Genomic DNA, 14,112 nt, shown 5'->3' on the forward strand with positions numbered 1-14,112 from the left:
TTTAATGGTCCATTAATGAAAATACACCAATGCATGTCTGCAGAAATATTGCAGCATTTGATTTGACAGCAGTGCCTTGCAAACAACTTTAGGATCATTGTGAAAGTAAGGTGACTTTACCCATGTTTGTGTGGGTCTGAGCAGAGTTTCATCAATGCAACCACAAAATGCAAGCGGAAGAAGAGCTGTTGAAATATAGGTTATACAAGATTTTGACACTTCATGGCAAAACCCTGAACTCATGCACAAGCACTTCCTTTTTAACAGAAATCAAAATGTTTACTATTTTGTGAAAAGGAGTTCATTGTTGGGAAAGTTCGGCAAAAATGAAAATAATTTGTCAGAATGTCTTCGTATGTTCAACAGAAGAAATAAACAGTGAGATTGCTTTAAAAAGGCTGTTTTGAGATTACCACATTTTATACTGTACAAAGACGGCACTTCAATCACTGTTACTTTCACAACATATTTAAGGTCAACCTAGGGCTACTTAACGGCCAGTTTATTTAATAGTAATTTACAAAAGGGCACCTATTTTAACCCTTTATCAACATTTAAAATAAGTCTTGTGTTTTAAAATATTGCATGTCCAGAATGTCTGTAAAGTTTCAGCTCAAAACAGCCATCAAATTATTTATAAGACCTTTCAGAACATTACTATTTTCTGCTCTGAACATATTGTAATGTAGCTGTTTTTGTAGCCTGTGCCTTTAATGCTAGTTCTTTACATTCACTGTTCCCATGTGCCTGTTAGAGTGTGCCTCAATCTCCAACTCGGCTGCATCAGATAAACAGCACAGTGACAGACATGAAGGAAGCAGATCTTACATATAACGTTTGTGAGAAATACTACAGTAAGAACTATGATTATTTGATGTGGAGTTAATTCAAGCCTTTCTGCAAAGATGAGTCACAACACAATGTCATTACAAAAGTAATACACAGACACACACAAGCACGCTTGCACACAGAGTTTTGCACAGCAAATGTGACAGGATGCATGTTAATATCCACTGCTGTAAGGACATCCGTTATGTTAAATGTATAAACCTGATTTAACGTTCACAAAGTGGGGTTGAATTGTTTTCTTTTATTGTTGTACTGACATGAGGCTGTGGTGATAAAGACGGTAAATAGCTGTAATTCATTACAAACAAGCACCGTTTTAAATTTGTAAAACTCATTCCTGAGGTGCAGATGATCACAGAGAGCGGAACAGATCTTTTAATCTCACTTGCTTTGCGCACATCCTGTTTTGTTGATGTGATTATACACGTTATACGTTACGGAGACATGTTAATACGCGTCTGTCAATCAATTTAGTGTGTGGTTGAAACCACACTCCTACAGCATGTTGCAGTGGGCCTCAAAACGGGAGGGATTTGGATCCTATTTTAAAGTCAGGAAAAAAAAAAAAAAAAAAAAAAGACTTATTGTCCTTGTCACCCCAATATGACTGTGGACACTATACATACACAGTTCTGTCCAAACAGCTTCCTAAAGACGATTTTCATCATAGGTGCCCCTTAAAAAAAAAAAAAAAAAGACAACCACCATCACACTTAAGCATATTTATTGTAAAAAATACATATAAAAACAATTTATCGGACAATACAAAAGATTTCGGCATAGAAACAGCATCATGGACAAACAAAAGGACAAAGCCATTTTGAAATGTTATACATATTTACACTTTAATAAATAAATACTCAATTGTTCTTTAGCAGAATGAAGGCAGATTGTCTGTTTGGGGATGTGAATATTTTCCAATCTTACTGACCAAAAGAACATTCCCAAATCATTCCAATTTGTCCGACAACTAGTCAACACGCAGGATGAAGCGGGTTAAGACCCTTAGCACTGAATAATTACAGAACTTTCTATGGTATTTATACTGTGTATGTATATATAATAATAATAATAATATTAAAACACCTTTGGAGTTAGCTAAGCCCCAGGTTAGTATAGTAAATATGAATATTGAGGTTTGGCACCACATAAGTTAAAGGGCAAAAGCTAACTTACAGAGCTTAAAAGATTGTCAAAAATACTCTGACAATACCTCCCCCGTCCACTCCACAAAGCACTACACCAACACTAAACAAAAACGTTACTGTAAAATGACCCTCACCTCTTGGCATTTCTCACGTTTTTTTTTTTCAATGGGAAAGAACCGTTTGACTGACCTGTAATGAAAATACATTGCAATACTGCTCACAAAATATGAATCCTTGAGCTAAGGCAAAAAAGGTAACAGACCAACTGATCGTTACAAGACATGATAGAATGATGAACGTAGTAACAACACACACCCACCATCAAAAAAACCTCAAAATATTGAACAAGCATCTCTGTGGAAGGCGGTCGGAAAAAAAATCCTTTTCGACGCACTTATTCCATTGTTCATTCCTAAGGGGGACGATGATGATGACATCGTCATAATTACCCATCAGCTGTTCTTAATCTCTATCCTCAGGCGAAGCATGTGCCATATGGCATTACTGCATCTGACACACATCTCAGCACCACAGATGGTCTCATTCAGTGCAGAGAAGGCCTGGTGTAGAGCGTAAAGTGTTTTCTTACATCCGACACACAACAAAAAAAATCTCAACCTGCCCTCCAAGAGTAGTAAATGCTGTCAGGTCATCATCATCTGCATTTGAGTACACACTTGAACACACACACTTCACTGCAACCAAGAACACATCCATTAAGCTAACTAGTGGAAGTTTCACTCCGATCTGTCAATGATATACAGTTCAATTTGATCAAGAGATTAAAAAGAGCTTGATGTGGTCTTGAGAGAGACTTTCGACTTGATGATGGATAAAATCACTACAAATCTACTAAATCTGGAAAATTTTACTCTGCCTTTGAAATGTTCCTAAAGCAACGACAAAAAAAACTATCCCCAAGAACAGTTTCATATCATTCGATATATAGAAAACATCATGCCTCGTATGTAATCCTGTGCAATATTTACGCATGTACAACTCATCACGGATCAAGTAGTTCATTCAAACCAATGCAACCCCAGCAGGCTGCTCAAACTAAGCCCGGCATAAATGACAGATCGCCACATTTCCAAACACCATTCCCACGAAACGTTCCGTGTGTAACTTTTCTCTCCATCTTTTTCGAAGTTATATTCAGTTTCACTCTGAGGTTTGAAGCAAAGAGGAAAGGCAAGCAGAGCAAACCCGCCGTTCACGCAGATGTGGAGAGCAGAGAAAAGCCAAGTCTCAAGAGTCACGTCAGATTGCTAAAGCCAGGCTCACTCCCGAGCGATTAGTCAGACCACAAGTGTTGATGCTTGTTTTTAGTTTGTGTTCCTTTGTGTCTTTCTCACAATCCTCTCGTCAGAAAATAAATCCTCCTGCCAGGGGGTATTGTCTCCTGAAATATCAATGCAGAACAAATATTAGACGAGTGATTAATGCATTCTTATAAAACAGATGGGCTTTTTCTGTGGAACACACAAGAATGGTCCCACAATTTCCACAAAGGTTTTCCCCCCCATACAATCAAAGTCCAACCAATTGAATAATTGTATAAAAATCTCGAAGGAAAACAAAAACTATGCAGTTTGTTTAGTGAAAAACAAGAATAGAATGCTATTTTTTTTATACAAATGATTATCAGAGTACACCAGACAATCGTTATCTGGTTAAATATGCAGATGATACTGTGCTTTTATCCTTGCTTTCTCAAGCCTGGTTTATACTTCTGTGTGAAGTAATCGGTGTGACCCAGGGCGCACGCAACGTGCATAACTCTGCATTCATACTTCTGTGCGCTGTTTCTGTTGCTCTGTAATAAGACTTCCGAAACGCTAGTTGGCAGTGAGGTGTTTATGTTCCTCGGTGTCGAGTTTCTTCGCTGGTGTTTTGTTTTTTCTGAACGCTTTTCTAATGTACAAATGGTTCAAACTCGCTCATTTTGAGGCTGTAATCAGCGGACGTGCAACTATTTTAACCATGAGGTAAACACAAAACAAAACATACCATTCTGAGCTCCTTTACAGGACTCCACACATGAAAATAATCGCTCCATCGGGCTCATCTCGGTCCCGCACACATTCATCAGCGCTACAAAGCAGACATATCACAGAGCTCGCGCTATGCATTGCTGCAACGTGTAGTTACATTTTTTTGAGAGATGAGTGTCAGGGACTCAGACGGCGAGGGCTATGCGTACACGCGTAGGCTGCGCTGTACGCATACATGACGCAGAAGTATAAATCAGCCTTCACTCAGACCAGGAACATGGTCCAGTCTTGCATGATTTTATCACATGGTGCAATAAAATAGAACTAGACCTGAATGTGTCAAAAACCAAAGAAATGCTGATTAATTTTGGCAAAAAAACACCTGCTCTCCAAAGGGTGGTCAATAAATGACACACAAGTCAAGGTTGTGGAGGAATATAGGTACCTAGGAACAATTGACAACTCAATTGACAAATTTTCCTCACTACTCATTAAAAACAAGAATCGTCTTCGAGGCATTGTTAATTTGTGCTCAGAAATTTTAGGAGTTTTCCTGGAAAAAATTCCATGCATAAAAACATAATCAGTTGCAGAATTTGGAAAATTTTGGAAGAATAATAAATTTTGGAAAATGCTATACTGTACACACCAGATCAAATCTCGATGTAGACTTGGATCTCTCAATGTTAAGCTTCTAAAAGACTACTGACCTACGAAGTCTGCAGGTCTTTGCGAATAAATGCTGTGGTTTCACTTTCACATATACTAAAGCATGTTTGTGGCGTTTTTAGAGTCTGTCATCTCACTGTATGAGGACACATGAACTTCACAAGCGTTTTACCCCTTTAAGAAACTCAATAAAAGCTTGATTTAGCTTGAAGAAATTGTGACAGAAAGATACTATTATTGTAGACTACATCTCAAAGTAGTATTAACAATAAAGGAATTATACGTATTTTAGGACTGCACGATATTAGAAAAAACTGACATTGCGATATTTTATTTTTTCTCAGATAGGTCTGTTTGAAAAGAATTCATAGTTTTATATACACTGGGATAATTTTATGAGATAAACCAATCTCAAACATAGAGAAATACTGTAAAGCAGTGGTGTTCAACCCTGTAGAGATCTACCTTCCAGCAGATTTCAGGTGCAACCCATATCAAACACACCTGTCTGTAATTATCCAGTGCTGTTCCGGTGTGTTTGACCAGGGTTGAAGCGGAACTGTGCAGGAAGATAAATCTCCAGGAACAGGATTGAGCACTCCTGCTTTAGAGCAATGATACGATACAAATTAAATACACACCGCTTTATGATTTTCTGTAATAAAATCTGAAATAATCAGAAACGCAAATATAATAATCAAATGCAAAATAATGTTTAGTCCTGTAAATTTAAACACAAACAGTTAAAGTTAGAGACATACTTTCTGAATGTGCCTGAATGCTTTTAACTGATTTGAAATCCTTACAGGCCCTAAAAGCACACATAATTGCTAAAAGTTTTGGTAACTTTGTGGATAAACGTTACAATAACTCCACAGTGTCTTGAAATATGGTCTATCATAATACAGGTTTGATATTGCAGATCCTGCAATGCGACTATTGCGGATGCACATATTGCAATATTGATGCTAAATCGATATGTTGTGAAGCCCTAACCTCTATTGATGTTTCATGTTTTATTTGAACAGGAATAAACTGTGAATAAAAACAAAAACTGATTTCATAAGACAATAAAGACGTGGTAAAGTTCAACTTTCACTGTTGAACGAGTCTGTATGGAATTTTGTTTCCCATTAGGGGAAGTCGCAACAAGCTGACCTGTCAAAGTTGACCAATCAAAAGGATAAGCTCAATGAAGATCAAGCGCTGGATGATTTGTCATGTCAAAGATGATAGTTTACCATAGACGGGGCTAAGACAGAAAGTGCCACTTTATGAACGTGCCTTCATTTTAATGGCTGTTTGTAGCTTCGCTAACCAAAATAGAGCACCCCCCAATGTCCTTGCGTGCGCACAGTGATTAAAGTCCAAAAGTATCCATGCAATAAGAGACAAATCGTTGAAAGCGGTCTATAAGCAGATGTATATTAGCTTGACGTGGCTTTCAAATGTTCCAGCAAATGCTTTGAGCGACAATCAACTACTGCCGAGTTCTGACTGGCTGCACGTCTGTATACGTCACCGCTCTTCCTGACGGTTGCACCATGAATGTCATTTACTGTCATTATTCATTATCATTTATATTGGAATACCAGAAATGTCCTTTAAAATCTGAATCCAGGCCTAGACTCGCTTATCATGACGCAGACAATTTTCCGCCCATCAGAATTTATGCCTTGTATCCCACTTTAAAAAAGACATTTTGATACATGTCTCAGTGTTTTTTGTCAATACAATCACAACAAAGGGGCCCATGTTGTAAAAGAGTTCTCAAAATATGATCCGTTCCAATGATTCTCAATTCTGAACTTGAGGACCCACTTTCTGCATATTTTGCATATCTTTCTGAGATACTCAGTTCAGATCATGAAGCTCTTTTTAAACAAACAACCAAAAATCTGATTCAGGAGCAATAAAGAAGAAAAAATAAACCAAAATGTGCAGATCAAATGTCTCAGAAAATGGTGTTGAAATTATAAAACAAAATGATGACACTTGGATTTATTTATTTATTTAATACATTTCATATTATATAATTTTATTAATGCCATGTCAGCAACAATAGACCATTTTCATGGCAAAAAAACATGTAATTAATAATTATACAATTAAAAAATAAAATCATGAACTAGATAAGATTTTTAACTATAATACATGACAAAAATTCTTTTTTTCTGACGAGACATTGCTAAATATCTCTGCGAGTGAGTTCATTTCATAAAAAAGCGGGACAGTCCAACTGAAAACATTAAACAACTCTAATGAACTGATGTATTTGAATAAACAAGCTCACCTGAGTCAGTGTCATTGCACGCAGTCACATGAATCAATCAAAAGGATGCTCAGGGCAGCACGGCTTCACTTTGCTCCATGTGTCAATGCAGCTGTTTAGAATAATATCAGCGATTATTCAATACATTCATAAGAAAATTCTCTTTACTTGACCTTTTTAATTTAATCAGTGTTTACCTCTTATGGTAGACACACAGGCAGGCCAGTCGAGCGATGGTTTCTCCTTGTAGCAGTTCTTCAAGACAGATTGAACACTCTCCACTGTCCTTAGCCAGCACATCCGCTGTTGGATAATCAGATGCAATTGACTCCAGAACTAAGATGTAGTAGAAGACATACAATAATGAAAAAACAAATGGGATGCTTACTGTTATAAGGAAGAGGGGGAGAAGTCAGACAACTTAAAAGGTGGTCCTCAATCCGCCCTCCAGGGAACGGCTTGGTGCAAAAAGGACAACGAATAGCTGGAAAAGAGGAAAAATATATCATGTAGATGACCTATTATTATAAACTAGAGACACAGTAAGCATTTTGTGAGATGCAGGAGAGACACAATCTGACACTCATGTGGCCCACTTTTCTGAACCCTCTGGCTGGACTATGCCCAACTGACCAATATAGTGGAAAAACAAAATACAGAGATCAACAGTAAACTGGGCTCACATTTGGTCTTTGCATTTCAATCCATCATGGATGATCCTGTCAGGAATGTCTGAAATGCCTATAAACCCTAAAACCTGATTACACTGTGAGCTCATTAGTCTCACGCAGAACCATTAATCTTTGTTAATCACCTTCCATATTTTATATTTAATAAATAAAAAAAGTATACAACTGTAGCGTATAACCAAACTTCCAAATAAGGTAACGTTAACAAGTTTGTAAAAACGTTTTTGCATGTGGAAAACGATAAAACCTAAAAGGAGGGTTAAGGCAAAAATGAAAAGTACTCATTATTTATTTGCTATTGAGTGGTTTGCCAAATCTTTAAGAATAGAATTTAAGATAGAATTTAATGAATAGTGAAAAAACACTGAAAATCTGTAACCATTGACGCCCATAGTAGGGAAAACAAATTACAGGTTTCCAACATTTTTCAAAACATCTTATTGTGTGTTTGACAAAAGAATTTTTTTGGGTGAACTATCTTTTAAAAACTTTATTTTCTACTTTTTAAAATATGTAAATGGCAAGCAAAGTTATGCCCTAGTTCTTTTGTGAATGCGATACTGGAATCAAATAAAAGTAAAGTAGAAAAATGATGACAAAATAAACATTGGCTTAACAGTTAGCCGTTACTTACTTTGTATAGCATAATGCATATGGTGTTTAAATCCTAATATATAAACGGTGTTGAGTCAAACACATAGGCTGTGTTGTTTTGAAAACACAACTGGCTTAAATGTCAAAACACAGACCGAACGAATAGTAACATTTCAAACAAACAAACAAACAATCAGCACTTCAACTTACCACCGTGCCGGTTGTTGACTCTGTAGAGGCCGATCCACGCCTCGGACACTGGCCGTGCGTGAGTTCCTCTCACCCGGGCAGACCTTGCAGTGACTCCGCTGGCGGAGGAATGGCGACCACCAGGCAAACGCTCGGAGAAAGTGCGCTGCGGTGCACGGCCTATTTCCTCCTCGCTCACAGGGCCTCCAGGACTGCCGTCATCCTCGCGTTTCTCGTCGGCTCCATTCTCATCCGATGGCGAGGCCTCGCTGCTGAGAGACGGGGACGTGTGGCGGTCGGCAGGGCTGCCGTCGCTGCTCGCCTGCTGCCCGGTATCCGAGTCGCTGCCCTCTTCTGACCGGCTGCGGTTCGTCTCAGAGTCGTGGTCGAAACTCCCGGAGAACTCCACCATGAGGCTGGTGGGCCTGGTGCTCCGGATCCGTCGACAGGACTCTCTCTTGATGCCGTCTTTATCAAAAGATGGGGAGGCAGCCTCCTCGTGTAAACGGCTGGATCTAGTCCCCATGTCTCCCCGCGCTCAGAGCTCTAATAGCGGTCGATCGATGACTGATCAGCTAGCCCGATTACTTCCGTCACAGAGCCCTTGGGCCGTACAACAATAAGCCACATTTATTTTAAAGTCATAAAGATGGCACTGTGGATGCGCCGTGTTTTAATTTCTCTTTTAGTTATGACAACTTGCCTACCGCATTTTCCTGGCAGTTTTGTCCCTTGGTCATACACTATACCGGAAGCTGGGCTTTTTCCTTTTTCGTTTAACCGACAACGTGACGTCACGCCCTAAATTAACTTTTTATCCAATCACAGATCAGGCGCATGAATGTTTGAAAAGTACCTGATTTTTTGTTTAGTGACAAACAAATATCTGTTTCTTACACGAGAGTTTATGGGAGTGAGAACGTCAGAAACCTGTGTTATTTTTACTGAATGCAGTACGAAATGTGGAGTGGGTAGCACTTTCACATTACAGTAAGAAGGTTGCTGGTTCGAGTCCCAACTGGGTCAGTTGGCATTTCTGATTGAGTTTGCATTTTCTCCGCGTGTTCGCGTGGGTTTCCTCCAGACGCTCCGGTTTCCCCCAAAAGACATGCACTATAAGTTTGGTGAATTGGGTAAGCTAAATTGTCCGTAGTGTATGTGTGCAAATGCAAGAGTGTGTGGGGGTGTTTCTCAGTGATAGGTTGCGGCTGGAAACATATGCTGGATAAGTTACCAGTTCATTCTGCTGTCGTGACCCCAAATTAATAAACAGACAAAGCCGAAAAGAAAATGAATGAATGAATATTTTAGCTATACTTGTGGATTTATATTTTATATTTGGGGATTCAATTCTGAGTTGAATACCTTGTTTACTCTTAGTTTTATTTTTAGTTATACTTAAAGTGTAGTGATTTGCATGTGTTCTACTCATGTTTTTGCAATATGATTGTGAGTTTAGTGACAAAAGATTTAACATTTTCACTTTTTATATACTGTATTGGGGAGCAGTGAAAACTTTTCAACAGGCCTACATTCACTACATTATGATGCTATTCAATTTCATACAACTTATATTTTAAAAGGTAATCTACAGCTTTCTAAAAACTAATTTTTATTTTTAAAATGTTCATTATACTCAGAAAAACAATGTTACTTTTTACTGAAATGTTGTGGAAGAAAGGGTTTCCTATAGCATTACTGAAAAAAAAAATAACCATGCTCAAAAATACATTTGGAACCTTTAATTTTAAGCATGTTTTGTTTGTGACTTTTAATCTCATCAATTACTGTTTAATCTAAATCTTTTTCGTCTCCCAGTGCAAACAATACAAGGGTCATGTTTGCTTTTCAGCATCATGTGATTCCATACTGACCCAAACTGTTCAAAAATCAAACATAAAAGCATAAAAACAGCACAAATGTGTGCAGCTTTGAAAATGTTGGCTACTCAAAATATGCTAATATTGGTGTGTGTCGGGGTCTCACTGGCACATGATTTAATTACACCAGAACAGTTAAAAAACATTGAGGCAAGACTAACAGCCACAGAGGAAACACTGAAAGAACTGAAGAGAGAGAATGAAGGTAAATGTCTCAGATCAGTATTTATTTATTTATTTATTTATTTATTTATTTATTTGCAAAAAAAAAAAACCTGACATGTTTGTATCAATATTTGTAGACAATACAGAATATGAATTATATTGTCAATAAAAAAAGTAATAATTTAAAATAATAACAATAACAAAGAACCTGAAATAAACTTGAGGGTAAGGCATTTAAGAATCAAATACAGTATATTAAAGTAATTACAAAATGAAATAGTTCTGTTTGCTTTCTTGGTTTTCAAATAATGACATAATATTTAAATAATATCTAAACTCTTGCAAAAAAAAACTGGAAAATTTGGTTTGGTATTAGTAAATTTGCATTTGTGGGAATGGAATTTACAAAGAAAATAAATTAAAAATAATAACAAAACAAGCATTTCTTTTAGTAGAGACAAACCAGTATTTATTAGAAATATCTGATTGACTGGGTGGCGCAGTGGGTAGCGCTGTCGCCTCATAGCAGGAAGGTCACTGATTCGAGCCTCGGCTGGGTCAGTTGGGATTTCTGTGTGGAGTTTGCATGTTCTCCCCGAGTTGGCGTGGGTTTCCTCCAGGTGCTCCGGTTTCCCCCACAAGTCCAGAGACATGCACTATATGTGAATTGGGTAAGCTAAAATGTCCGTAGTGAATGTGTGTGAACAGGGGCAGATTTAGTGATTTTGGGACCCTAAGCTATTCCAACCACGAGGCCCAAAAGTTCTAAAATGCACCTTTAATTTCTTTATTATTATTTTGCAGTTTTTTCTTAAATTATTCTTTCTCCTTTTCTACTTTTAATCTAAATGCTAAATAATAATAACATGTAAAGCATTTTGTAAAACATTTAATGTTTCACTTAAAATGAATTCACAACTAAATAATAAATGAACTATTCCTTTTTAAAAACTAAATCTTTACTGATTTGACTGCTGGACTGGTCCATGGTTAAAGGTGGGGGACAAATTTGCCCAAATAATTACGTTCAAATTACTCTCACTGTACAAAATATGATAGAAAACAATGTTATATATAATTTATAGGTATCATTTATACGTCTAGGTATTTATTTGGGGGCCCTCAGATTTCTAGGGGCCCTTAGTGGCCGTTTACCTTTATTGGTTAAATCCGCCCCTGTGTGTGAATAGGTGTTTCCCAGTGATGGGTTGCAACTAGAAGGGCATCCGCTGCGTAAAACATATGCTGGATAAGTTGGCGGTTCATTTTGCTGTGTCGACCCCTGATTGATAAAGAGACTAAGCTGAATAGAAAATGAATCAACGAATGAATGATCTGCTTGACTTCAGTTTTACAAGACATGAAACATAAAGTATGTATAATATATATATATATATATATATATATATATATATATATATATATATATATATATATATATATATATATATATATATATATATTATAACAATTTTGGAAATGTTTTTTTTACAGCTTTAAGGATCTTGACAAAGGTCTCGAGTGATAAACTTGAATCAGTGGAAGCAGAAAGTAAAGGTAAATTAAAATATGACTTGTGTAAATATGACAAAAGCAAAACAAATCAAACTTCTTTTTTCTTTTCACAGCCAAAAAGGTTGCCTTTTCAGCTGGACTTTTGCAATCCGGATCACAAGAATTTGGACCCTTTGATACTCGAAAGACTCTGATTTACAAAAAAATCTTTGCTAATGCTGGAAATGCTTATGACTCCAGCACTGGTAACCTGAGTCATTCATTTCTCTTTATGGCATTAACTGTTATGCTAAAGTATGTTTTTAAATAACACAAGGCTTTTTTTATATAATTCTTGAATTAAATGTCTTGCAGGTATTTTCACAGCACCAGTGAATGGGGTCTATTTCTTCAGATTTTATGCTCATGCTCATCCTACTAAACAAATGGCTGTCAGCCTCCATAAAAATAATCAGATACAATGTTCAGTGTTTTCTCGGCATCCTGCGAGCAATGCTAATGGCAGCAATGGTGTCGTTCTCTCACTGGACAAGGGCGATCAAGTGTTCACACAGCTGTGGGAGAATAACTGGGTGTATGATGATGATCTCAGCTACACCAGTTTCAGCGGCTTTCTGCTTTTCCAGTTGTAATTGTACACAGAATCCAAGATTTAATTAGACAAAACAATATTTATATTACTATTCTCATTATAATGATATTTTAATATTTTTAATGATATATTTACCTCAATGGACACCCAACATTTGCTATCTGTGGACGTTTGTTCACCAAGTTTGTTTTTTCAGATGTGATTATTTTTCCAATGCATAAAATTATATCCTTTTGTAATAAAACTTTTTAAACAAATACAAAATTGTACAAGTACTGGCTAGCCAATGCGTCGTCCTTAATCTTTATTGCCGTTCATAAATATGGAATACGAATAAATATGTGACCTGATTTTTTTGATGATACAGAAGTCTGCTAAAACTACCATAAACATCAGTGAGTTGGCATACAAATAAATCACCTGATTGCCTTCATTTTTGAAGTTAAAGAGCAAATGTTTGCATTTAAATACTATGATTATGCTTTGCTTTGTTTAGTTACTGCTGAAAATGAAAAGTCTGCCATTATTTACTTGCCATCAAGTTTTTTTTCAAACCCATAAGAAAACTTTGGGGCATTACGGTGGCACAATCGCCTCGGCTGGGTCAGTTGCATTTCTGTGTGGAGTTTGCATGTTCTCACCGTGTTTGTGTGGGTTTCCTCCGGGTGCTCCGGTTTCCCCTATAGAGTCCAAAGACATGCGCTATAGGTGAATTGGTTAAGCTAATTGTCTGTAGTGTATGTGTGTGATTGACTGTGTATGGGTGTTTCCCAGTAATGGGTTTAGCTGGAAGGGCATCATGTATGAGTGTGTGTCTGAATGAGTGTGTATTGGTGTTTCCCAGTACTGGGTTGCAGCTGGAAGGCCATCTGCTTCGTTAAACATATGCTGAAATAGTTGGTGGTTCATTCCGCTGTGGCGACCCCAGATCAATAAAGGGACTAAGCTTTAAAGAAAATGAATGAATGAAGAAAATTTTGATATTTTTAACCAAATCCAAAAGATTTCTGTCAATCTATTGACAGTCTGTTCAACCAACAGTTCTAAACATTAATTTCCATTCAGCTTATTTATTACAAGTTGCCACAGTGGAATGAACCACCAATCCCAAACATTTGTATAGAAATTTTTTAATAAATAAACTTTAATCAAGCTGTGATTTTAAGTCTCATGAAGAGACAACCAAGAGAGACATAAGATTTTTAGCCTTCATCATTCATTTATTTTTCTATTGCTTAGTCTTGTTTTCAGAGGTCGCCACAGCGGAATGAACCACCAACTATTTCAGCATATGTTTAACGAAGCAGATGGCCTTCCAGCTGCAACCCAGTACTGGGAAACACCAATACACACTCATTCAGACACACACTTATACACTACAAACAATTTAGTTATTTTACTTCACCTATGTGTTGTCTTTGAACAGTGGGGGAAACCGGAGCACCTGGAGGAAGCCCACACTATCATGAGGAGAACATGCCAGGACTCAAACCAGCAACTTTCTTGCTGTGAGGTGACAGTGCTAACCACTAAACCACTGTTTTTTGAGCCTTTAT

General features: G+C 37.2%; 2 protein-coding genes across 3 annotated transcripts; one reads left to right on the top strand and one right to left on the bottom strand.

Annotated features, from left to right (window-relative positions):
* Nucleotides 1–1,556: 1,556 nt before the first annotated feature.
* Nucleotides 1,557–9,154, bottom strand: zgc:66427. The gene is given in 5 exon segments (NM_212983.1): nucleotides 1,557–3,399; nucleotides 6,954–7,044; nucleotides 7,130–7,235; nucleotides 7,321–7,416; nucleotides 8,426–9,154. Coding segments are annotated over 4 exon segments (765 nt in total). The 5' UTR covers nucleotides 8,931–9,154; the 3' UTR covers nucleotides 1,557–3,399; nucleotides 6,954–6,986.
* Nucleotides 9,155–9,277: 123 nt separating this feature from the next.
* On the top strand, nucleotides 9,278–12,920 carry cbln13 (cerebellin 13). 2 transcript variants are annotated; one of them, XM_087238543.1, is made up of 4 exons: nucleotides 9,278–9,537; nucleotides 11,944–12,006; nucleotides 12,078–12,209; nucleotides 12,319–12,831. In XM_087238543.1, exons 1-4 carry the CDS (start codon nucleotides 9,513–9,515, stop codon nucleotides 12,594–12,596), a joined length of 498 nt encoding a protein of 165 aa, XP_087094669.1. In that variant the 5' UTR covers nucleotides 9,278–9,512; the 3' UTR covers nucleotides 12,597–12,831.
* Nucleotides 12,921–14,112: the final 1,192 nt, after the last annotated feature.

The sequence above is a fragment of the Danio rerio genome, chromosome 2 (assembly GCF_052040795.2).
Source record: "Danio rerio strain M-AB ecotype USA chromosome 2, GRCz13ab, whole genome shotgun sequence".
NCBI classification, from domain to species: domain Eukaryota; kingdom Metazoa; phylum Chordata; class Actinopteri; order Cypriniformes; family Danionidae; genus Danio; species Danio rerio.

Coding starts and splice junctions, on each gene's coding strand:
- cbln13 (XM_087238543.1), top strand. CDS start 9,513: ATGCACTATAAGTTTGGTGAATTGG. Junction 9,538..11,943: donor CTATAAGTTTGGTGAATTGG/GTAAGCTAAATT, acceptor TTTTTTTTACAG/CTTTAAGGATCTTGACAAAG. Junction 12,210..12,318: donor TGCTTATGACTCCAGCACTG/GTAACCTGAGTC, acceptor AATGTCTTGCAG/GTATTTTCACAGCACCAGTG.